This window comes from Benincasa hispida, chromosome 12 (assembly GCF_027475165.1).
Source record: "Benincasa hispida cultivar pf3 chromosome 12, pf3_genome.v1.1, whole genome shotgun sequence".
Taxonomy (NCBI): Eukaryota; Viridiplantae; Streptophyta; class Magnoliopsida; order Cucurbitales; family Cucurbitaceae; genus Benincasa; species Benincasa hispida.
The window spans coordinates 26,208,143-26,232,091 of NC_143489.1; the positions used below are offsets into that span (position 1 = coordinate 26,208,143).

Consider the following 23,949-nt stretch of genomic DNA (forward strand, 5'->3'; position numbering starts at 1 on the left):
CCTCTAAAAATCTAGCACCTCGAGTTGGTTCTCTTAAAATATGATGAAAACCCTGAATATTAATTTGATGAATGTCGTCATAACTTCTTAATTACAAGTTGGATTTCATTAATGTATGACAATCTTCCTATAAACAATAATAAGATACGTCTCCACTTGGAAGACAATGGCTTGCACCAAAACCACCACTCAGATAAAATAGCATATTTCTCAACACAACCGCTATAAAAGTTCCAACCAATCAAACAAATGGCCTACATATACTCTACCCCCCACAATTATAACGTTAAATAGTTCCACCAACAGTTATTGAATATAATTTGAAATCTATAGGGAAGTTGACCCATAAAAACTAGGAGCATAATTTATATTAAAAGTAACAATGCAAAAGGAAAAATACGAGTATATCAAAAAATACATATGAATGAATAATTAGCGAATTTTCATAAAAATACATATTTAGAGAAGTTTTTTTAGAATATGAAACTACCTAAAAAAACCTCCGCTTTACGAAAAAGATGCATACTCTTTAGTTCCTTTAGGGTCTGAACATTGGCCTCGGCCTTCTAAAAACTGGAAAGCATAGATGGCCTCCTGCATCACTCGACACCCCATTTTTTGGTCGATAGGAGTCGGCAAAAGTAGGGACTGATTTTAGAATAAAGCTTTAAATACGAAAACAGCATTATTCATTGTATTGGCCGAAATGGGCCATCTCCCAAAACTAAGAAAAAGGTGTTAATGGTTTTAATAAGAACTTTTGAATAAAGTTATCTCTGAGCTTGGATATGTTGCCCTGCTTCTTCAAGAGACAGAAGCTCCTGCATAAGGGATGCTAGCTTATTCACGTTCTCCTCATGAATATGCGGCCGGACCTTCTCTTTGTATCCGTTTGCATCCATCATCTTTTTCAACTTTTCCTGTTGCCTGCACCACGAAAATGATTGATCAAAATGCCACACCATTGTCCTTGCCTTTGCCCATCAGTTCAGTTCGTTTCATACAAATGGGTACAGATAATAAAAGGGAGTCAAAGGTGTGAAAAAAGATGATGAAATAGATGCAACAATTTTTCTAAGAAAAGTGGCTTACTTTTTAATTTCGTCCATCTTTTTCTTTATCTTTTCAAGCTCTGCTTCAGCAGAAATGGCTCCTTGAAACTGGAGATAGACAGACAAGTTTTCATTTACAACAGATATTGTACATCCAACTGGAGCAGCATCGTTGTCGTTGATTACCTGAACAGAAATTGTACCACATGATGGAGAACATATGAGCATTACATGAGGCAAATGGCTCATAATAGTGATTATTAGAATGAAATAAACATAAAAGTGTACATCCCAACAACTGAAAATTGTGGGATCAACTCCATCTACAACCTAGGGAGGGCAATATACCGTTAATGATGATAAATTGGCAAGGGTCACTATTTCCAACTTGCGTTTGTTGATAGTTTCAGCAACTGCATCGTTGCGGGGGAACACGTAGCCAGGTCTCCTGAATCAAATTAGGGAAATTGAACAAGGAACAATCAAATCAGTCCTGCTATGCTATTACACATTGTCAATCTCATTTATTAGATAACATGGGGTTCCATCTCAAAACCAATAAGCAACACATTATTTCAAAGCTCGAAAACCCCACCCCAACTGTTAAATTAATCATTTTTCATTCTTAATCATCTCAATCTCATCCACATCTTCTTAGGCAATTGAATTCAATAACGTATGTATGATACTTGGAATTAAACAGATATGAAAAAGTGTAGCTTCCACTAAAGTATATTAGGATACCACAAGGAAACTCAAGGAAATACAAAAAACACAAAGAATGTAATAGCATATCGTGAGAAGTTACAATATACCAATAATCTTTCAAGAGTGCTCTCTCTCCCAAAGTCCCACAATGGAAACTCTCACTAAATTGATCCCCAATAAAGGTGTCCAAGCCCCTTTATTTATAACCAAGACACCCCTAATTAATTACCACAATGTGCTTACTATTATACTAATATTCCCAATATAACCCTAACTAGTATTCTCACAAAGTAACTAGTGATAAAATAGAACATGACTGTATGATAGACTTCACAGACTTCAAGTAAACAAATAGATAGTATTATTTTTCAACTCCAAAAAGTAGAAGAATTATGAAAATGATAACAAACCTTTCACGGCTTTCTTTCGCCAGTGACCTTAGAGATTTAACAGCAGATACTATAAGATCCATCTCATTCTCCACAGCTTCATTAGTCCATTCCTGGAAGATTGAAGGATTGTGATTGTTAACAGCAATTTCATGATACAAAAACTAGTGGTAGCTTATGGGAGAAATGGAAGTGGAGAGCTGTAAAGTGGTCGAAGCCTTTTATTGCATCTGGTACGAGAATTGGGTTTTCAAGAGAGTTCAGTTTGTTCATTCCCCTGTCTCACCACCCGAAAAGCAGAGTGTGCTTCAGTTTTGGGTTAGAAAAAGCAATGATGTACTAAAGGAAGATTTTAATAATTTATGGGTTTTATCAAGATTATTTGTGTTTGATGAATGGAAGGAATAGTTAAATTTCTGGAAGAGCTCTTTCATGTGAACGTCAGCCTGAATCACTTGTTTGCAGACAAAACAGTAATCAAAGTTAACCAAGGAAAGATTGAAGACTTGATTGTAACTTCAGAGAAATGGTTTGATTATGGAAAATATCATTTGCTATTTGAAAAATGGAACAAATTCAAGCATGGTAGGCCAAAAGTCATGAAAGGATTTTTGGATCTCGATAAAAAATCTCCCACTGGATTATTGGAGTAGATGTACATTCAAAGTCATCGCATCAAGGCTCATTTTGGAGGTCTGGTGAGAGTATTGCATTTGAAACATTAAATCTTTAATTGTTCCAAAGCCAAAATAAAAGTTAAAAAGAATCTGTGCGGGTTTATGCCGGTAACTACAGAAATCTAAGAAGAAAAAAGAGGCAGTTTTTTTTTTAACTTCGGAGATATTGAAACTCCAGAGGCGCCTAACAAAGTACAAAATGCTTTATTTATCAAAGACTTCACCAACCCAGTTGATTTAGCTCGACTGAATCAAGTTGCTCAAGATGAAGGATTGGATAGTGATTTTCTAAAACCGAATTGGGTCTTCCTAACTCAGAGGAAAACAAGCTAATCAAGAAATCCTTTCAAGACCAGTTCTAAGGAACTCCCTCAAACATCGAAGGCCTCGTCGGAAGACAATCACCATCCATCGGAAAAGTCTGAACCTACTCCGGCCGACGGTTTGCTTTCCAACTATTCAAAAATGGTAAACCAGATTGGTGTGAACACAGCAACAGAAGATGAAGAGACGGCGTTTTTTATGAAAGAGAAAACAGTTGATCGTCAGGGTGATGGGCCTATTGGGTCGCCAACACGTGTCTTCCCTATTATTAATGTTAAGCAGCCAACTAATAACAGGACCTTTGGCATTCCTTCTCTGACTTCCCATCGCTCGGACGGACCCAAACATTCTAACCATTCATTTCTCCCTTGTTCTAAGAGTAACAACATTGAAACGGATGAAGTTTTAGCCCCCTCGACCTTCCACGGTGAGCTTTATCCTGAAAATAAAGAAGAAACTCAAAGAAGAGGCAAGCAAGAATCTTGCTCAAGCTCAGGCAGTTTAGATATTCCAGCTTTTCATTCTCCTTCCACAAGCCAAGAATGCAATGTAACTCAGTTAAAAGAAAAAACATCTCTGCCAATGATGCTCTGGGGATAAAAGAGAGTTTTAAACTGGCCACTGCAACATCATCTCTCTATAGAAGACATCCACACTTGCATAAGCCGCTTCCCAAACATTTCATCAGGAAAAGGACCTTTTCTGTGAACTCATGGTCAACATTAGTGAACTCAGACTTGCTTGAGGAGTGCTGTGTCAGGATTCAAGTCCCTAGGCTTTCACTTAAAAGGTCAGTTAAGCTCCATTGTATGTCTAATAATTTTCAGCTTTCAAAGTTTAAAATCTCAAGATCAAATGTGACTTTTATGCAAGGAATTCCAATTGATGTACCAAATGTTACGTGCTCCAATAGACTATGATGCCAATTCAATTGTAAGTGCAAGCAATGAGGAAATTGATTGCCCATGCACAGAGGAAGTTCAAGAAGTTGCTGATTTTGAAGCCGAATTTGGGGAGGATATACATACCCTGTTTTCAGACAGAAGAACAACAGGTTTTTTGTCAAAGTGGCAATCCAAACCTTGTTCCCCTCGACAAGAAAATTCCACAATCTGCTACCTATAGTTGAAGCTCGTGATATAACTCTTGGTTGGACAGAAAAGCAGCATTTAGAGGAGTAATTCCAGATGCATTTTGTCCTATGAAGATTTTTTCGTGGAAAACAAGAGGTCTAAATGACCCTTCTAAATAATTGTCAAACGAGAATTTAAGGAAAATAAATCCTGAGATGGTACTAATCCAAGAAACAAAAAGAGAGAGCTTTGATATTAACTTGATTAAAGCCCTATGGAGCTCCAAAGATGTTGGATGGATGTGTGTTGAAGCTTATGGCAGATCTTGTGGCATATTAACAATATGGGATAAAAGCAAGATAGCGGTCACTGAAGTTCTCAAAGGAGACTATTCCTTGACGGTGAAATGCACAACCATTAACAAAAAAGTTTGTTGGATCACAAATGTAAATGGGCCGACTAATTACAAAGAGAGAAAAATCATTTGGCCGGAGCTTTTCTCCCTATTCTCCTACTGTGCAGAACCAAGGTGCCTGGGAGGTGATTTCAATATGACTCGAAGGGCCCAGGAAAGTTTCCCTGTGGGAAGAGTAACGAAAGGCATGAAGAAATTCAATAAATTCATAGATGAGGCAAATTTGCTGGAAATCCCTTTGTCCAATGGCCGATTCACATGGTCCAGGGAGGAAACGTGGTTTCTCACTCACTTATCGACCAATTTTTAGTATCAAATGGTTGGGATGAGGCATTTGAAAATTCTAGAGTTATAAGACAGGTACACACTGTTTCAGATCACTTTCCTATATTGCTTGAAGTGGGCTCTTTCGAATGGAGCACTTCACCCTTTCGTTTTTGTAACAGCTGGCTGCTAAATAAGGATTGTTGCCGGGTAATTGAAAGACACTTGAGCTGTGGTAACCATCAAGGTTGAGCTGGCTTTGTCATATCCTTAAAATTAAGGAGCCTAAAGACTGTTTTAAAGAAATGGCATGCAGATTTTGAGGGCAGTCAAAGAAAACAGGAAGAAAGACTTCTTGAAGAAATTAGCGAAAGAGACAACCGGCATTCTGATTCGTCTTCAGCAGAGATTGATCTGAGATTAGCCTTAAAAGCTGACTTAATGGCCGATTACCACACAGCAGAAATGAACTTAATGCAAAAAAGCAAGCTGAATTGGTTGAAATTGGGAGACGAAAATACTAGTTTTTTCCACCGGTTCTTAGCAACCAAGAAAGAAAGAATCTGATCGCGAAATTGATAAATGATCAAGGTATTCCGACCAACTCCTTTTGAGATCCTTACTTTTGGGCTTTTATAATACTCTTGATACTAAGACTATTGGAATACGGTTTATCCCCCTTAACTTGGAATGGGCTCTAGTATCAGATGCCCAAAACAAGCTCTTAATCTCTGAGGTCATTAGGTAGAAACAAAGCCCCTGGACCAGATGGATATACAGTGGAATTCTTCATTAAATTCTGGGAGTAGTTCAAAGATAATTTCATGAGCCTCTTTGAGGATTTTTATGGAAATGGAAAGCTGAATGCTTGTGTAAAAGAGAACTTTATTTGCTTGATCCGGAAAAAGGAAGATGTTTTAGTTAAGGACTTTAGGCCTATTAGCCTAACCACCTTAACCTATAAAATTATAGCAAAAGTGCTTGCCGAGCGATTGAGATGAGTAATGCCAAACATAATAGCTCCTACACAGAGTGTATTTATCAAGGATTTTGGACCCGATACTTATAGCTAATGAAGCAGTTGATGAGTCCATTCCAAAAAGAGGAAGGGGTGGATTCTCAAAATAGATTTGGAAAAGGTCTTTGATCGCGTGGATTGGACTTTTCTTGAGAAAGTACTAAATGGAAAAGGTTTTGATCCTCTTTGGATAACATGGATAATGGGTTGTGTAAAGAACCCAAAATTCTCGATCTTCGTAAATGGAAGGCCAAAAGGTAGAATCCACACCACTAGAGGTATTCGGCAAGGCAACCCATTATCACCTTTCCTTTTCCTACTAGTTAGTGAAGTGCTGAATGCCTTAATAGCTAGACTTCATGAAAAAGGAAAGTTTGAAGGCTTCCTAGTGGGAAGAGATAAAGTTCATATCTCACTCCTTCAATTTGCCGATGATACATTGATTTTTTGCAAATATGAAGATGAGATACTAGAAAACCTAAGGAACACGATTGAATTGTTTGAATGGTGTTCGGGTCAAAGAGTAAAATGGGAGAAATCAGCCATTTGTGGTATCAATATAGAAGACAGCAAGGTGCAAGCTACTGCCTCTTTAAGTGCCAAGTTAATCATTTGCCCATCATATACCTAGGTCTACCCCTTGGGGCTACCCAAAAAAGGTCTCCTTTTGGCAGCCGGTCATTGACAAAGTTCAGAATAAACTTGATAAATGGAGGTGGTATAATTTATCTCGTGGTGGAAGAACCACTCTATGTAAATCCGTTTTGTCTAATCTCCCCACCTACTATATGTCCACATTCTTAATGCCAGAAAAATTGATTTCCATTATTGAACGGAAAATGAGAAGTTATTTTTGGGAAGGGCACAACGGAGGAAAGATGAATCACTTGGTCAAATGGGATTTGGTAATAAGAGCACAAGAGGATGGAGGTATTGGCATTGGAGGCCTTAGAACTAGAAATTTAGCTTTGTTAGCATGGGAATGGCATTTTATACAAGAAGGTAACTCCCTTCGGAGTCGAGTAATAAGAAGTGTGCATGGCAGCAGCTAATTTAATTGGCATACAACAAACAAGTCTGGCCTCATTTTAAGGAGTCCTTGGATTAGCATTTCTAGATCTTGGCTGAAAATTGAAGCCATGGCGACTTTTAAACTTGGTAATGGATGCCGAATTGGCTTTTGGTTGGATCCTTGGATTGAAAAGATACTGCTGAATGTTCATTTTCCTAACTTATATAAGATTGCTATCAACCCAAAAGGTTCAGTAGTAGAATGTTGGGATCATCCCTCCTCATCATGATCCATTTTCTTCCGTAGAAATTTGAAGGATGATGAGATTCTAGATTTTCAAAATCTCCTCAAACTCATTACCGAAAAGAGATTAACAAATAATCAAGACAAGAGAATCCGGTCCATTGAAAATACTGGAGTCTTCATCGTTAAATCCCTTGTGAAGCACCTATCTCTAGCCTCCCCTTTAGACAAACAGCTAGAGAAAGCACGAAAACTAAAAGCCCTCGGTGAGTTAACATCTCAGTATGGATAATGGTTTTTGGAGAGTTGAACTGCTCCTCTGTGATGCAAAAGAAGTTGCCTAATCACTGTCTTTCTCCACAAATGTTCCCTCTTTGTATGGAAGACACAGAGGAATGCTGCATCTTTTTCCTTTTGTTGCTGCTACGCGAAACAATGTTGGCTGAAATTGTTCTCGATTTTTAATTTGACATGGGTCTTTGGAAATGATTTTCACTCTTAACATTTTGCAAATTTTGATGGGCCCTCCTTTGAAGAAGGCGGTTAAATTTGTATGGTTCAACGCGGTGAAATCATTGTTGGCTGATCTTTGGTTTGAACGGAATCAATGGATCTTCCATGACAAGCAGTTGACTTGGTTTGAATGCTTTGAAACAGCCCAACTTAACGTATCGTCCTGGTGTACACTATCCAAACATTTTGCAGCATTTTCAATCCAAGAACTAAGCTTAAATTGCCGGGCTTTCATCTCGACAGCTTCGTAGGAGTACTCTATATCACGATTTTTAGTAGTATTTTTTGTTGTTTTGTGTACTGCTGGCAGATCAAGTTTTGTGGCTTTGTTTTGTTTGTCATTAATTTTTTTCTTTTGGCCGAGTTGTAAGTGGCTTTGTCGAACTTTTGGTCGTATGAATTGGTTTGATATTTAGGATTATTTGGAGATGATGAGGGTGTTAAGGGGATGTCAACCTAGTTGAGATGCCCGAGTGCACCTCCTGATCCCTAGTTTTTGTTGCTCGTAGTTTCGTTTTGTATATTGAGTTTGTCTCGTTTCATTATCTTAATGAAGAGACTGTTTCTTTTCCCAAAATAGAAAAAAAGAAAAAGAACAGCAATTTCATGATAATAGATTGAAAATCATGCATCTGATTGGTCAAGTCAGCAGCCCTTTCAATTACAAAACATCCCATCCCAGACAAAGAAACTCCATTAAGTCATAATCAATGACTGACAGGTATTATACGCAACTGCTCTAATGATATAAAACCAACCTACCCCATAAAGATTTTCTCTCAAGACAATCCACATATCCATCTCAAAACTATGAGGTTTTCCAACCTCCTAGCTTCACGTACGCATGGTATGCAAACCTTAAAGGACAAAGGAGGGGAAACTTATTAACAGTAGCTGAACAGGCAGATGTTTTGGACAACTAGGATAATAGAGAAGAGTAGAGAAGGTTAAGTTAGCTATCTCTACCTTCATCAAACACCAGTGCTACAGAGCCATTCATTATGAAGTACTGAAGAGACAATGAAATATAGAAAAGAGTAGAGAGATGCGTAGAAGAAAAGAAAAATGAGAATTGTGAGCTGTGGCTCATGACAGAGTTCAAGCTATCAAATTCCTAGCTTTTGTATTCTCCATTTAGATTATACCAGTTGAGCATTCTTGATTCTACCCTTTTTTCATTTTTATTTCTTAGGATCTCTCAGTATTAGACATCTTCAATCGCATAAGGTCGGTCCTATACAAGACCCTGAGGTTTGAAGTATCGACTTATGATTAAGAGACTGTTTTATAAATATGGTTACTTGCCATTGCCCTGCATTGTTCGGGGGTCAACATATAGCTTTCTGAAACTCAAAAAGAAATGACAAGCAAACCAAACCAAGAAGACGATTTTCCAGCCAGTTCACACAAAATCTGCCCTGAAATCTGGCCCAATCAAAATCATATAAAGGTAAAATATTACCCTCACATGAACATTGAAGCTATATTGCGACGGAACCTCAAATGTATGCATGCTATCAACAAAGAAAAACTAACCTCATAAATGCATCCATGCTATTAACAAAGAAAAACTAACCTCTATCACCAATGGATAGTCGCATATCATTATTGATTCTGGCCTCGTACTACTCTTTGGATAAGGAAGACGTTGCCATAGTTCTTCTGTAACATAAGGCATAAATGGGTGAAGCAATCGCAATCCATTTTCAAGACATAACCATAATGTATCTTGAGCATGACTCCTTACGGATGCAAATTCTGCATCATTGGAAGAAAAGTACGGCTTAATTGCTTCAATGAAGACATCACATAATTGATACTGCCACCAAGAATAGACAGCAGTAGTTGCATCCGAAAACTCGTATGATTCCAGTGATGAAATAGTTCTGGATATTGCCTTGTTTAGTACTGACAATATCCACTGACAACTGAATGGTAAGACATCTGGTGTCACATTCTTATTTGGAACATAATCATTTCCAAGCTTACTCATAGCAAATCGGATTGCATTCCATAATTTATTGCACCATTGGCGGTAACCAACTACTCTTTGGATGTCCAAATTTATTTTATCAGACTGATAAACAGAGAGAAAGCATAATCAGTAATCAGTTACACAGTTTCCAGAAACAAACACAAATGTACAATCAAAGACAAACCTGAGCAGTGTATGAGATCAATGCAAAACGGAGAGCATCTGCACCACATTCAGAAATGCCATTAGGGAAGTCCTTAACCTGTCCTTCCTTGGCAATAGCCAATTCTTTGGGGTCCAAATTGCCCTCCTCCAGCCTTTTATGAAGGCCTTCAAGAGATACCCCATTTATTACCTCAACTGGATCGATGACATTTCCTAAGGACTTGGACATCTTGCGACCATGTGCATCACGAATCATGGGGTGCAAATATATCTAGAATAATCGATTTAAAGTTGCATTTGTCACAGATGGTACACAGTCAAACCAAAAAAAAAAAACCTAGCATGTGAAAGAAGTTGCATTACCGTCCGAAAAGGTACATCTCCTCCTAACACGATTCCTAACATTACCATGCGAGCAACCCAGAAAAACAAAATATCATGACCAGTTTCCAGCGCTGATGTTGGGTAGAACGTCTTTAAATCTTCTGTGTCATCAGGCCAACCTAACACAGATAATGGAAAGAGCCCCGAGGAAAACCAAGTATCAAGCACGTCAGGATCTTGTGTTAAATGGAACTTCTTTCCTGCATAAATTTGTCTAGCGTCCTCCTCAGCCTCTTCCTCGGTTCTGGCAACCACCCAGTGATCATTATAAGCACCAAACTCCTTCAGTTGGTCATCCTCTAATGTTGCATACCATGCAGGAATTCTGTGACCCCACCAAAGTTGCCTTGAGATGCACCAATCTCGAATGTTCTCTAGCCACCTGTAGCATACAATCTATATTAGAATATGTTCACGTGTCAAATAAAAAAGATGGGGGTTAGATGAAGGTAGAGGTTAATGGCAATTCTTTCACTTCAGAATAATGTTTGTGCTAGTGCATTCTTCCATTTCTTCTCAATGAAATGTAGTGTTTTCATTTAAAAAAAAGAAGGTAAGAGGTCAATGAAAATCCATGCCCAAAAATAAGAAAGTACAAGAAACCAAGAGCTACGAAGGGCACTATCTCGTTATTTTTTTCATTTTAAATAATTACAGAGTGGTTTGGTCATACAATCACCACTAAATTACAATACGGAGGAACGACAAGATATCACCCACTCAGATCCACATAAATACAGATAGAGTGGGAAAAAAAAAAACTTGCTAATTTTGCATGGATAAAAAGATTATCACAATTGTTATTTCATCCAGACCTAAAAACTCTTGAAAAAGAAACAACAGTAATACCTCTACCCCACCCACGAAACTACTGTTTCTAATCTTTGGGTATTCTAGAGAAACAACAAAATTCTTTGAGATGTGGTTTTGCCTTCTTTTTTTTCAGGAAACGATAGAAAATTTAAAAGAGCATGGCAGAAGAGATAACTATCCCCACCAGACCAAATGGTCAACAAAAAAGGCTCCCAATTAGCGTAAATTTGAACTCACTAGTAATACAAAAGGCCCCAATGAGAGTACATCAATTAGAAGCAAACAATCTGAATAGAACTCCCAGCTAGACTCTTCCGGTTAAAGACCCTATTGTTTCTTTCAGAGCAAGGAGAGCTGTCACAGTGTTTGACCAAATAATCCCAGCTATATCCTTGAGAAAGCCACAGTGTAGTTTGGTCCTTGCCACTTCCTTTTTCCAAATACGATTTCACATAAGAGGGACTCAATACAGCATGCTTAACACCATCAATTTTTGCACCAAAGATCTCACCGTGAATGTATGAACCACTGCTTTCAAGAGACAACTTCTCCCTGTTCTCTGTCATTTGGAGCAAAAGAAAATGAAAACTGGTTTTACTGAAAAGAATCCCTGCCCCGTATCTAAATTCCAGCTTCTCCTATCTTCCCTTTTAGTGATTAGAACGCCCTTAATCAACTATAATACCCAACCCTCAGAACTACCAATTCTCGGCATCAATATTTTCCTTACCATAACTCTCCATCATCCAGAGACTTCCTCCCAATCTTATTAAACCCACAAAATTTTCTTCCAAGTAAAGAATAGGAAATGTAAGACCCAAAAACTGATTTCTAATTCTGTTGATGATGATAACCAATCCCTGATTGGGAGCCTTTTTTGAAAAAAGACTGATTTCTAATCCAAATATCATTTCAGAAAAAGCAATCTTACCATTTCCTGAGCTAATTTTATCGGATATCACCAAAGAAGCCATTTTCCTAACCTAATTGAAGAGGAAATTTCAAAAATGTATTTCAGCTTTCATTATATTCCACCAAAACTTGTTTCCTTTGCTTTTGAAAACCACCAAACTTTCTCCCTCCCATATAACCCAATAGATAAGAATATCATGACTTGAATTGCTAACAGATAAACATAAATGATTGGCCACATTCACTACAAATTTCAAATTAATAGTACTCTGAGATTGTGTCTATTTCACGATCATACTAAAGTGGGTTTTTTTAAGTAGAAACATATTCATTACTTCATTGATCAATGAAATTATAAATCACGATCATATTAAAGTGGGTTTTTTTAAGTAGAAACATATTCATTACTTCACGTGGAATACTCTTACAACAATAAAAAGTAGTAAAACGAATGTTGTCCAAAATCCAAAACGAATCCCAAAAAAAGGACCTCCCCAAAAAGAAAAGGGGACCAATCAAGCAAAATAGTTTCTCTAGAATTAATTGCAGAAGAACTTCATAGTCAAACCCAAAGAGAAATATGAAACCTATGCAGGACCCAAGCATCATTATGCTCCTACCCAACCCTCTAAACACTCTATTGTTCCTCTCCATCAAAGATTCCACATGATAGCTCACACCCTTGTCAACCATAACAAACGACCCTTCTCACAAAAGGGTAGATGAAAGAGGAACTTCCCAATCATATCTCCAGTGCCCTTATGACAGGCAAGCATCAAACCAAACATCTGAAAGAACAAGTTCCAAACAAAATGCACAAACTATCATCTCCAAAGAATGTGATCTAGGCCTTCCACCACTATCTGGTAGAGAATACAACAAAATAGGCCCACTAACAACAGAGCTTCCCTCGTTCTCCCATTTGGTTCGTTACATTGTGAGGGATGGTAAGGAGACGTATTTTTAGAAAGATTAGTGAGTTGGGGACAGCCCCCTTTGCTTCGTTTTTCCTCATCTTCATCTTTATCACTTGTCTTCCTTCACTTCGTTTTTCCTCATCTTTATCACTTGACTTTTTGGTGTGGTCGGGGACTCTGTGTACTTTTCTTTCGATTTTCGTTGTCATTTATCCAATAGGGAGACGATGGAGGTTGTCTCTTCTTTCTCTATTGGAAGGGTGCAACTTTAGAGAAGGGAGAAGGGACGGGTGTTCGTGTGTGGAAGCCCAATCCTATTGATGGCTTCTTTTTGTAAATCGTTCTTTAGAGTGCTATTGGATCCCTCTCCTATTAGTGAGTCGATCTTTGACGTGGCCTAGAAGATTAAGATACCAAAGAAAATCATGTTCTTTACCTGGCAGGTTTTGCTTGGCCGTGTGAAGACTTTGGATAGACTTGTCAAGAAGACGGCTTCATTAACGGGTTCCTTTTATTGTATTCCTTCTCGGAAGGCAAAGGAAAACTTGGATCACCTTCTTGAGGTTGCCAGTTTGCAAGGTTTGTGTGGAGCTACCTCTTACAAGATTTGACATGCAGATTGTTGGCCAGAGGGATACTCGTGTGGTGATCGAGGAGTTCCTCTTCCATCCGCCCTTTAGAGAGAAAGGCTGCTTGTTGTGGTCTGTTGGGGTGTGCATTATGTTGTGGGACATTTGGGGTGAGAGAAACAATAGGGCGTTTAGGGAATTGGACAAAGGCCCTTTACGAGGTTTAGTCCTTAGTGAGGTTTCACGTTTCGCTTTGGGTTTCGATTTCGAAGCTTTTTTGTAATTATTCGCTTGGTAATATCTAACTTAACTGGAAACCCTTTCTTTAGGGAGGGGTTAGCTTTTTGGTGCGCCTGTTTTTTTGTATACCCTTATATTATATCATTTCATTCTTTCTCAATGAAAGTTGTTTTCATCCAAAAAAAAAAAAAAAAAAAAGACATCCTCCTCAAGAGTCGATCCAAAGTGCTTACATGTCCATGTAAAAACTTCCCAAATAAAGAATCTCACATTCTTAGGAATCTTCATCCTCTAGAGGGCCAAAAAAACTCACTAGAAGGAGAAGGATCCATCAAACAATGAAAATATGAATTACAAGAGAAACTATCCTGAGGATCAAGATCCCATATGCGAAAAATCTCTTTTCCATGCCTAAAATTAACCTCCCCCAACAACAACATAGAGACAACGTCCACTGCTTCCTTATCAGTTAGAGAGCAAATGAACCTGGAGGAAAAGGGAAACACACCGCTTCCTTTTCAGTTAGAGAGCAAATGAACCCGAAGGAAAAGGGAAACAAGCTTCCCCACCAAATTAAAAGATTAGAAACAAGAAGATTTTCAAAGAAAGAGAAATGAAACCGGTGGTTTGGGTGGGGGGGTGGTGGTGGGGGGACAAAGAGCAAAGAGGACCATCCCACACCCACAATTTTTCCTAGAAATATGTATCCTTACCCTCTCCAACCAACAAAGGACAAATGGGGAGAAAGAGGGAAGCTCATTAGAAATATCCTACCTAAGATTCTAATAGGTGCCTTTAACCCCACCCGAAAACCCCTCAAAGGGGTGAGACTCATCCTTGCTAGCAATACTACCAAAGCCCTTTGGTTATCAAGGATTGGTTATGAGTCCTTAAGCTACCGACCTCTCAACAAGATCACATCTAAACAAGTGCGACCCCTTTTCTTCATCCATATCCATAAAAATAACAATGACAAAATATTCTAATATGCCTAGCCAGAAAGAACAATTGAAATCATGTTGACAAATTTTTTTAAGTTTAAAATCAAAGCAAGTTAATCAAATAAAAAAATAACCTCTTCCAGTCAGCAGAATATTGTTTTGGTATGATCTCGAGCTTTTTGCATTCATTGTCCATTGCAGCGTCAAGACTCTGCTTTGCTGGATCTTTACAATTAACATACCATTGAGGCTTTATCATTGGCTCCACAACATCATTGCTCCTTGAACAAAGGCCAAGACGCATCTCATTGTCTTTAGCACCCCTATAAAGACCCTACAGACAGAAGATAAGAAGACACAATCGACATATCCCAGACGCTAAATAAGAAATTGCAATGTGACACTCTTATAAAGTTAGAAAATCATAAATTAGGCCACCATACATCGAAGATTGCTAGAAGTATAGTTTTCAACTCTCAAATGAGCCAGTAGCTCTCCCATCAAGTAATTCAAAATATATTTAGTAGAGAATTTAGTTTCATATGGAAAATATTTTCAAGTTTCTGCAGGCCAACATGAAGGGGTAAAAAGATATATATTTACTCCCAAATCAACAGGTCCAGGAAAAATTAATTCGTAATTAACATTCCAAAAGAACAAATCCATCGAGCTAACAACAGTATAGTACCTTCTTCTGCAAGGCATCCACTACCACCTCTCGGGCTTTAAAACGTGGCATTCCTGCAAACTCTGAGCCACCATTGCTATTTATTTTACCATCATCGGTAAAAATATTTATAAACTCAAGGTTATGACGCTTTCCAACCTCAAAATCGTTTGGGTCATGAGCAGGTGTGATCTGCAGATATAAGAAATGGCCAAATGGGGGAGGGAATTGGAGAAACGCTTGCATCATGGAAGCAAAATAACACTATGGAAATACTCAGACGCACAAAAGGCAACCCCTACCTTAACAGCGCCAGTTCCAAATTTTGGATCAACAAGAATTGCATCACAAATGATAGGAAGCTTCCTTCCATTGAATGGATGGATAGCAAATTTTCCATGAAGATGCTTGTACCTCGTGTCGTCAGGATGAATGGCAATCGCAGTATCCCCAAGCATGGTTTCCACTCTAGTAGTGGCCACCACAATCTCACCCAATTCCCCTTCCAGTGGATAAGCAAACGAAGTCAAAACACCAAATTCCACAGGGTTCTCATATCCTGGAACCCTGAGAAGAGTCTTCTCTTTGATATCGATATAATCCACCTAAACATGCACAGAAGCATTAATAAATACAAAATGCATTGATAAACACATCCCTTATAGCATTTAACCAACCTCAATATCAGATATTGCAGTACGCAAGACACAATCCCAATTGACTAAACGCAAATCCCTGGAGGAAAATGAAAAACAAAATTCATATTATTCATATTGCAGCATTAACCAATAACTATAATTACAATGTCCTATCAAGAAACAAATCTCAGACCACATTAAACAGTCAAACTTTTCATAAAGTGAATGCACACAATTTTGAGTATCTGTACATGGCAACTTTGATTAGAGTAATATAGAGGTACTTCGTGTAAGAAAGTGGGCAACATCCGGCTAGACCAAAAGGCACCATTTTTATTTCTTCCTTTCTTTGATAAGAAAGGATACATTAATAAAACAAAACGTGAAGTAAACAACCTTAAACTGGGGTAGAGGAAACCCCTCCAAACATTTTCCATCTTTGCTTAATGATGATTATTAATATCAGATCAAGTTTATGACGAAGTCTGTCCTTTCCAGTATAACTAAAATAATCTCTAACGACACTTAATTGTCAAACTTTTTGTAAAATACTAAAATGAATACGGACACCTTTAAGTATCTGTACATGGTAACTTGATTAGAGTAATATATAAGTACTTGTTTGTGTAAGCAAGTGGGCAACAGCCAGGCTAGACCACAATGGCACCACCATTTTCTTTTTCTTTCTTTCCTTGATAAGAGAAGGTACATCAAAACAAAAAGTAAACAACATTAAGGCTGTGGCAGAGGAAACCCCTCCAATGATTTTCTTTCTTAAATGATGATTCTCAACATCAGCGCAAGTTCATGCAAACATCAACCCTATTCCTACAGTATTATCATCTAATTTAACAAAATTTGGCATTAACAAACTTCATAGGATATAAATATCCTAGGTGGCAACCAAGACTCACACATTATTTCCAAAGGCATCTGAGTTCATAGCTTACCGATCTAACCATTAAGTACTTGGTAGTTGCTTTCCCAAGTCCACTAATCACCTCCAAAATTCAAAATCAACAAATGTCACCTAACTTCACACATACCTATAAATAAGTCCATTTTTGAACAGCCTGACAAAAGCCTCTGTGACAGCCCTCGATCTCTTCTCGTCCATTGTGAAGCACTAAGGACAAGAATTTAGCAAAATTTATAAAACAGAAGTTAATAAACAAAATATCACAGAAAATATGATGAAATATTTAGTACTGCCCATAATGTAATATCAACTCCAATTGCAGCCGAAAATATGAAGTATTTACCTCACGGGTCCAATCAAGAGAGGCACCCAAACGACGCAATTGCTTTAAAATTGTACCACCATACTTGGTTTTCCAATCCCAGACCTTCACGAAAATTTTGATGAAACCATTTAGTAAAATGCAGTGTGAACCAGCTTATCAATGAAAAATAAAACCAAAGAAAGGACAGTTAATGTAGAGTTCAAACTTACTTCAGACATAAATTTCTCCCGACCAATATCATGCCTGGTTAAATTCCTTTCTCGCATTATCTTCTTTTCTACAACCACCTATAAAAGGAAAAGAAGAAACTTTATGTAACCGCCATATATACATGAGCAGATGAAAATCAAGACAGGCAAAGACCAACTTCTACTGGAAGATTACAGTTTACTCATCAACATGACTACATAAGCACACAAAAAGTGAGATGTGCCATTGTGGTCTGTGGATAATGATAGGTAGCAGATGCATAGTCGTGGTTCTTTCCTTGGTAGGGAGGTAGTTATGGTATTAAATTATAAATAGACGGGGTGGAATGGAAGAAAGTTATGCATTATTTTGGTGAGTAATTTAGAGCTTGAGATAAATCTCAAGAGAAGGCAGGTCAAACACTTGGTTCATCTTGTAGTTGGTTTACCTTTTATCTTTTGGGTTCTATCAATTGGTATTAGAGTTGCTCGGCCCTGACCATGGAAATAGATGCAAATGTTCATCTTGTAGTTGGTTTACCTTTTATCTTTTGGGTTCTATCCATTGGTAATAGAGTTGCTTGGCCCTGACCATGGAAATAAATGCAAATATTCGTGAAGGGTTGGAGCATTTGATTTTGATCATCGATTTGTATCTAGATACAAGGAAGTAAGAGTTTCAAAGAAACTAAAGAAGAAATTGCATAACTATAAGAAAAGATCGCTAAATAAATTCTTAGAGGAAGAGGCAACTGCAAAACAATAAGGAAAGAGGAGCAAGGCTGGAGAATCGGAAGAAAAAAGAAATTGTAAGCCACACAGAAGAAAGAATCTGCATAAAGGAACAAAGGCAGGGGGATAGGAAGAATCAGAAGTCTTATCTAGTAAAGGCATAGTGACAGGGAAATCGATATGGCAGAGAAATAGAAATAAGGGCGGATTGAAGAGGAAAGACCTCGTATGAAAGCAAAAAAATATATGAAAAATAGTAAGAATTTGTTGAGGAAGAATGAGGTTGTACAAAAGTGAAAGAAAGAGCAACCAGAAGATGTAGAACAAACCAAAACACGGAGCAGCTGGAAAACACCGAGGAAGAAGAATTGGGGAAGCCAATCAATAATTTGCCAGTAACTAAAAACCTACCAAGGGGCACGTAATGTGTTCCAAGGCGAAGGAGGCAAAGTGACCAAGAGAGATCCGCCAAAAAAGTGTCTTAAGAGAGATCATCACTGATTTTTGTTTGAAGGTTGGAGATAAAACCTGGAAGGAATGCCGACGCAAGGCTTGTTAAGTGGCAATGGAGGAATCGAAAGTGGGAGGCCAAGAAGAAAACAAAAGTTTTTTAAAAAAATAATGGTAATATAAATGATACCTAACAATGGTCGTCGCCGACGAGGGATGGCATGCAAAGAGATGAAAACTTGGGGAAAACAACAACCCAAGCTGGATGAAGATGGGTGTGTGGGTATAAGGCTGATTACTGGTTTTTTAAAAAACAGAAACAAATCTTTTCATTGAAGAAATGAAAGCGCACAGACAAGTACAGACAGAAATGTTACTGATTGAAATAAGCGTTGTGTGAATAAAGAAGAATCAAATAGAAATGTTAACCATGGGCTTGATAATTGGTCTATGCAGGCTAAATCTAAAGGCTTAAAGGGGAGGTACGAGGGTTCTTAGGTTAGGCCCTTTTCTCCATTGGTTGCTTATCATTTGTGGCCCACAATTTTGCAATTCTTCCCTTCAGTTTTTCTTCCTTGGTTTCATTTCACTTGTGTTGTTGCACACCCTTGCAAGTCTTCATCGTTGCCGCTAAATTTAATGAAATCGGATAAAGCCCATTACCTTCTAAAGGCTGAAAGGGGAGATACAAGGGTTCTTGGACTAGGCCCTTTTCTCAATCCGTTTCCGGTTGTTTATCATTTGTGGCTCATAATTTTGCAATTCTTCCCTTTAGTGTTTCTTCCTTTGTTTCATTTCACCTTTCTTGTTGCACACCCTTGCAAGTCTTCATTGTTGTCGCTCACCACTTGCTCACATCCACCAATTGCCATTGCACAAGCCTATATTTCAAGTTGCTAAAGGATTTAACAACTATAGTCCACTCTATACCCAATTTTGTTTTTTGTTTAATTTAACCACACTTTGAGGACAAGTGTGTTTTAGGGGCCGATAATAATAGGAATGTTATTAGGGTATTATTCAGTGTTTTCAAAGCACAAGGCACACCCTAAGGTGACAAGTCTCTCAATCGCCTCAAGATGAGAGGCGATAAAAAGGCATCGCCCGAGTTAAGCAAGGCACACCTTGGTAAAATAATAAATAAATATTATCTAAAACTATAGTAAGTAAAATATAAAAGTATTTAATTTTCAAAATACAAAAATATCAATCAAGCTATTTAATATTTAAATAAAAATTAACTTTCGTGATAATTACAAAAAAAAAAACATATGTAATTTAGAAAACAAATAGTTCTATGAGAGTGAGTTTATGCAATTAAACAAAATATGTTTATAATGTCATTTGTTCAGTAGTTGGCTTTTCTTCTTAAATGGAAAATGATACTAGCAAGATACAAATTGGAAAAGAGAAATACACACCATCTGGCAATCATGGAGAGTGGAAGAGAGAAACAGATGGCCATTTGGCATTCATGGAGGAGAGATACTACATGCAACATGCAACCAACTCTCTTTATTAAAAAATGAAGGTGTGAATTTTCATAACTAGGACTTTTCTTCTTCTTTTTCTTCTTTATCTTCCCTGACTCTTCCTATTTTTCTTCTTGTACGGTAATTTTTCACTTTTCTATCTTTTCTTCCACTACTCCTCTTCTGTATCTTCTTTCTCGTTCTTCTTCTTCATTTTTTATCTTTCTAATCTTCTGACTCTCCTAGTCTTTATAAAATCAATTGTCTTCTCGTGATTTTTCATTTCTCACTTGTTATAAAAAATTTGAATGAGAAAAGGAAGAGAAAGAAAGACAGGCGCTCGCCTTCATGTATGGTGAAGGTGCAGCAAGGCGACAAAAGGCACAACCAGGCAAGCGCCTGGTTGAAGGTGCTCGCCCTAGCTGTCTTCAAGGCGCAATGGCTCAAGGTTGCCTTGCCTCTCACCTTAGGCGCGCGCCTTGGGTCGCCTCGAAAACACTGGCATTATTATGACATTAAGGGCATATTAGTAATTAGATAGGGAGGTTGTTATCTTATGGTATTCCATCATAAATAGAGGTAGTGGGAAAGTAGAAAGTTTGACATTATTTTGGTGAGTGACTTAGGGATTGCGAGAAATCTTAACAGAGGGAGGGTTTAACTACCTCAAACACTTAGTTTATCTTGCAATTTGGTTACTTTTTATCTTACAATACATTTGGGTTCTATCATAATCCTATAATTGATAATACCCTTTAGAGTTTTAAGTTAAGAAATTTTATATTTTTTTTCCTTTTCTTTCTGCAAGAACCATCTCTCACTAATTAAAGTAAAGAAAATGGGGCCTCACAAGAAAAAGGTCCGTCCAATCAACAAAGGGACAATGAAAAGAAAAAATATATATTAAGAAAGCTCATTTGTCTTGCCCGTAATAATAACAATATTTTTTTGAGGAAAATAAGTAACATTTTTAAGAAAAAGACTAGATCTGTGAACTCGTGTTGATATATGAAATTGGACCAAATCTCCAACTCCCACCCGAGACCTTCAACACTTTAGAAAAAAAAATCATCCTTTTTTGTATAACTCAAAGACATATTTGCTCAACCTATAGAATAGCCTATTATTTTTCCAACCAAATACTTCAATGAAGAAACTTGCTTTCCATAATAAGCTTCCCCTTCCCTAAACAGAGATAATCCCCTCCATCATATCATGTAAAGCATAACACAATGTAATAGAAAACTCGGGAGCATGGCCCATTTCATCAATGTCACTTAAAAGTCATCCTACTAAGAAGCCCTATAAGTAGAAATGCAGTCTCTAATTTATAATTCATTCATTCTTGTTAATAAAAATAATTAATAAATTCATTCAACCACTAAGGAAAAAACTGTATTGGCATGCTTACTAAAGCATGGCCTGTCCCATCAATGTCAAAGGAAATGAAAAGTAAAACACAAAAGTTGAAAACCTGAGTAGCTATCCCAGCATGGTCTGTCCCAGGAACCCACAAGGTGTTGTATCCAGACATTCTCCGCCATCGAATAATGGCATCCTGCATAACACCAAAAAAAATCACTTGGAAGAAAAAAGTTCACACAGTTGAATAAAACAGCAGGAAGAAAATATTTGTAAATGCATCCTACAGCACCTCAATTGCGGCAGTAAGAGCATGACCTATGTGGAGGGCCCCTGTCACGTTAGGTGGGGGCAACACCTGCAAAATGAAAAGATTAAACATACCATTGAAATTTATTTTCTACAAGATTTCAATTCAATAAACATATTTAAATCTAGGTAATGTAAATGTGCTAATTTATGGACGTCAAGTCACATAATTGCTTGGAAGAATGTGGCTATAGCCTGTAGGAGCGCTTGCCACAATTTTCATAATAGATGAAAAACATATAAAGAAAGAACCAAAAATACAATCATGAATAATTCACTAACACAGAATTTAATCAGACTTTTGGTCCAAAATAAGAAGGGAAGATCCATCATATGGTCATAGCAAGTTACATGTAAAAGACAAAAAAAATCTTAATTAACCATTTTTAAGTAATATGGAGTTTTGCCCTGTATCAATGAAAACTGAAAAGTATACAAAGATGTTCTTATGTTATAAACTTCAAGAAACAAAAATCAAATTCATAAAAGAAGCTCACAATTACGAATGGCGGCTTGGAGCTTTTAGCATCAGCAACAAAAAACCCTGATTTTTCCCACCACTCATACCACCTAGATACAAAACAAGAATTTAACAAATTGCAGCAATCAGATAATATAGAATTAATCAAGGCATGGAAAGTCATAGAAAACTAACAAGTCAGACTTACGACTTCTCCACGGCACTTGGATTGTATTGCTTTGCCATTTGCTGAGACAATAGTTTCTTTTTACCAAAAGAGGTGTCAGGATCAACAAAATCCTCAGCATTTTCTTCATCTCCACCTCGTCTGGCATTCTTCTTCTCACTCTTTTTAGGAGCATTAGATGTTTGTTGGGCCTAAAATAAATGGGAAAAAGTTAAATATTAATAACAAACTCAAGCCATCAATTTCCATATTTAGACAAATAAATCACACAGTAAAATGAGTTCTAGTGGAAAATGAAAGAATAGTATCTTAAACTGCACAGAAAAGCTTGATACGATCGATAAACCATAAACATTACCTGCAGCTTCAAAGCTTTCTCCAAAGCCTTTTTCTTTTTCAATTCCTTTTCTCTTGCCTGCCGAGTGAATATTCATCAACCAACAGATGTACTAATCAACAAAATTTCTTCAAAAACATAGAACATAAAAACTACACAAGAATGAATGTTATCGGGTGCTAAGAGAAACAATTTCTTGAAGTTAATTCACCCGACCTAGACACACACTAACACGCAATGCCTTTGAAGAAGTTCAGTTTTCTAGAAATAAATTCCAGTAGAATAGTTTCAAGGCACATTTCCCTGGAATATAAACAACTAAAACTAGGAGAATTCAACTTCTGGACCAATGCTACTGGGGAGCAGGGAAAATTCTACAAGAAATGGCAATGAATTCAAAAACTTCCATGAGTAGTTAGGGGAAAAAGGTAATTTTCCTTTCAATTAGATATGACCAAACAATAAATTGAAATACATTAATAAAAATAAAGTTAAAATGCCAAAACTAAGCACATAATGCATCCTCCTTACAAGTATCGACGCAGTCATAAACAATAACATCAAGCATAAATAACACAAGGGAAAGAAACCTTTTCTTCCTTCTTCTTCTTCTTCTCAGGGTCTTCCACTTCTGGTTTTTTTTCCGGTTCCATCTAAAAATCAAATGAACCAATCACTAACCAGTGCTTCGAGGAGGATATAGAGTGCGAGACGGAGGGGACGGAGGGGACGTCGGCGATCTTGTCGGAAGGCTGAGACTGCGGCAGCTGAGTGCAGCGTGCGGCGGGGCAGGGTGCAGTGACTGGTAATGAGAGGGAAGGGGTGGCCAAATGTGAGATAGGGTTTAAGGGGAAAAAATAATAATAATAATAATGACAAATTAAAATGAAAAAGAAAAAGAAAATTTGAGTGCAGCACAAGGAAGGGAGGAACGGAGAAATAGTCAAACATACGGCTTTGTTGTCAAGGAATAATACTTTTTGTCAATTTAAAATATATATTCTGTCTAATCTGATTATAAGATGTTACACCTATTTTGCGGTAAGTTTTAATAGTTTTTAAAAAATTAAATTTGATTTTTATTTGATCTATAAATTTTAAAATATTATAGATAATTAATTAATTTTTTATTTTTGAGTTTTTAGTTCTTAAAAAATATATTTGATATCCAATTCAATTTTTCGGTTTTTTCAATTTTAAAAACATTTTAAAAAATGTTAAAGAGATTTCAAAAGGAAATTTGTTTTAAATTAAAAAAGTATTGAAAATATTTTTAATTTTAGTAAAATATTACCGCGA

General features: G+C 37.2%; 1 protein-coding gene across 2 annotated transcripts; it reads right to left on the reverse strand.

The window, feature by feature from the left end:
• Positions 1-338: 338 nt before the first annotated feature.
• Positions 339-23,595, reverse strand: TWN2 (valyl-tRNA synthetase / valine-tRNA ligase (VALRS)). 2 transcript variants are annotated; one of them, XR_016525240.1, is made up of 21 exons: positions 23,241-23,595; positions 22,672-22,728; positions 22,335-22,504; positions 22,164-22,236; positions 21,650-21,715; positions 21,470-21,553; positions 17,363-17,440; positions 17,172-17,255; positions 16,956-17,035; positions 15,949-16,006; positions 15,574-15,876; positions 15,293-15,463; positions 14,739-14,938; positions 10,192-10,594; positions 9,848-10,099; positions 9,436-9,765; positions 9,265-9,350; positions 2,171-2,262; positions 1,401-1,500; positions 1,093-1,238; positions 339-927 (listed from the first exon to the last, which is right to left on the reverse strand). XR_016525240.1 is itself a non-coding variant. In XM_039020001.2 (20 exons), exons 1-20 carry the CDS (start codon positions 23,301-23,303, stop codon positions 771-773), a joined length of 3,138 nt encoding a protein of 1,045 aa, XP_038875929.1. In that variant the 5' UTR covers positions 23,304-23,595; the 3' UTR covers positions 339-770. The 2 variants fall into 2 exon arrangements, 1 of the variants encoding a protein (XP_038875929.1); XM_039020001.2 differs by having other exon boundaries at positions 9,265-9,765.
• Between the last annotated feature and the right edge of the window lie 354 nt (positions 23,596-23,949).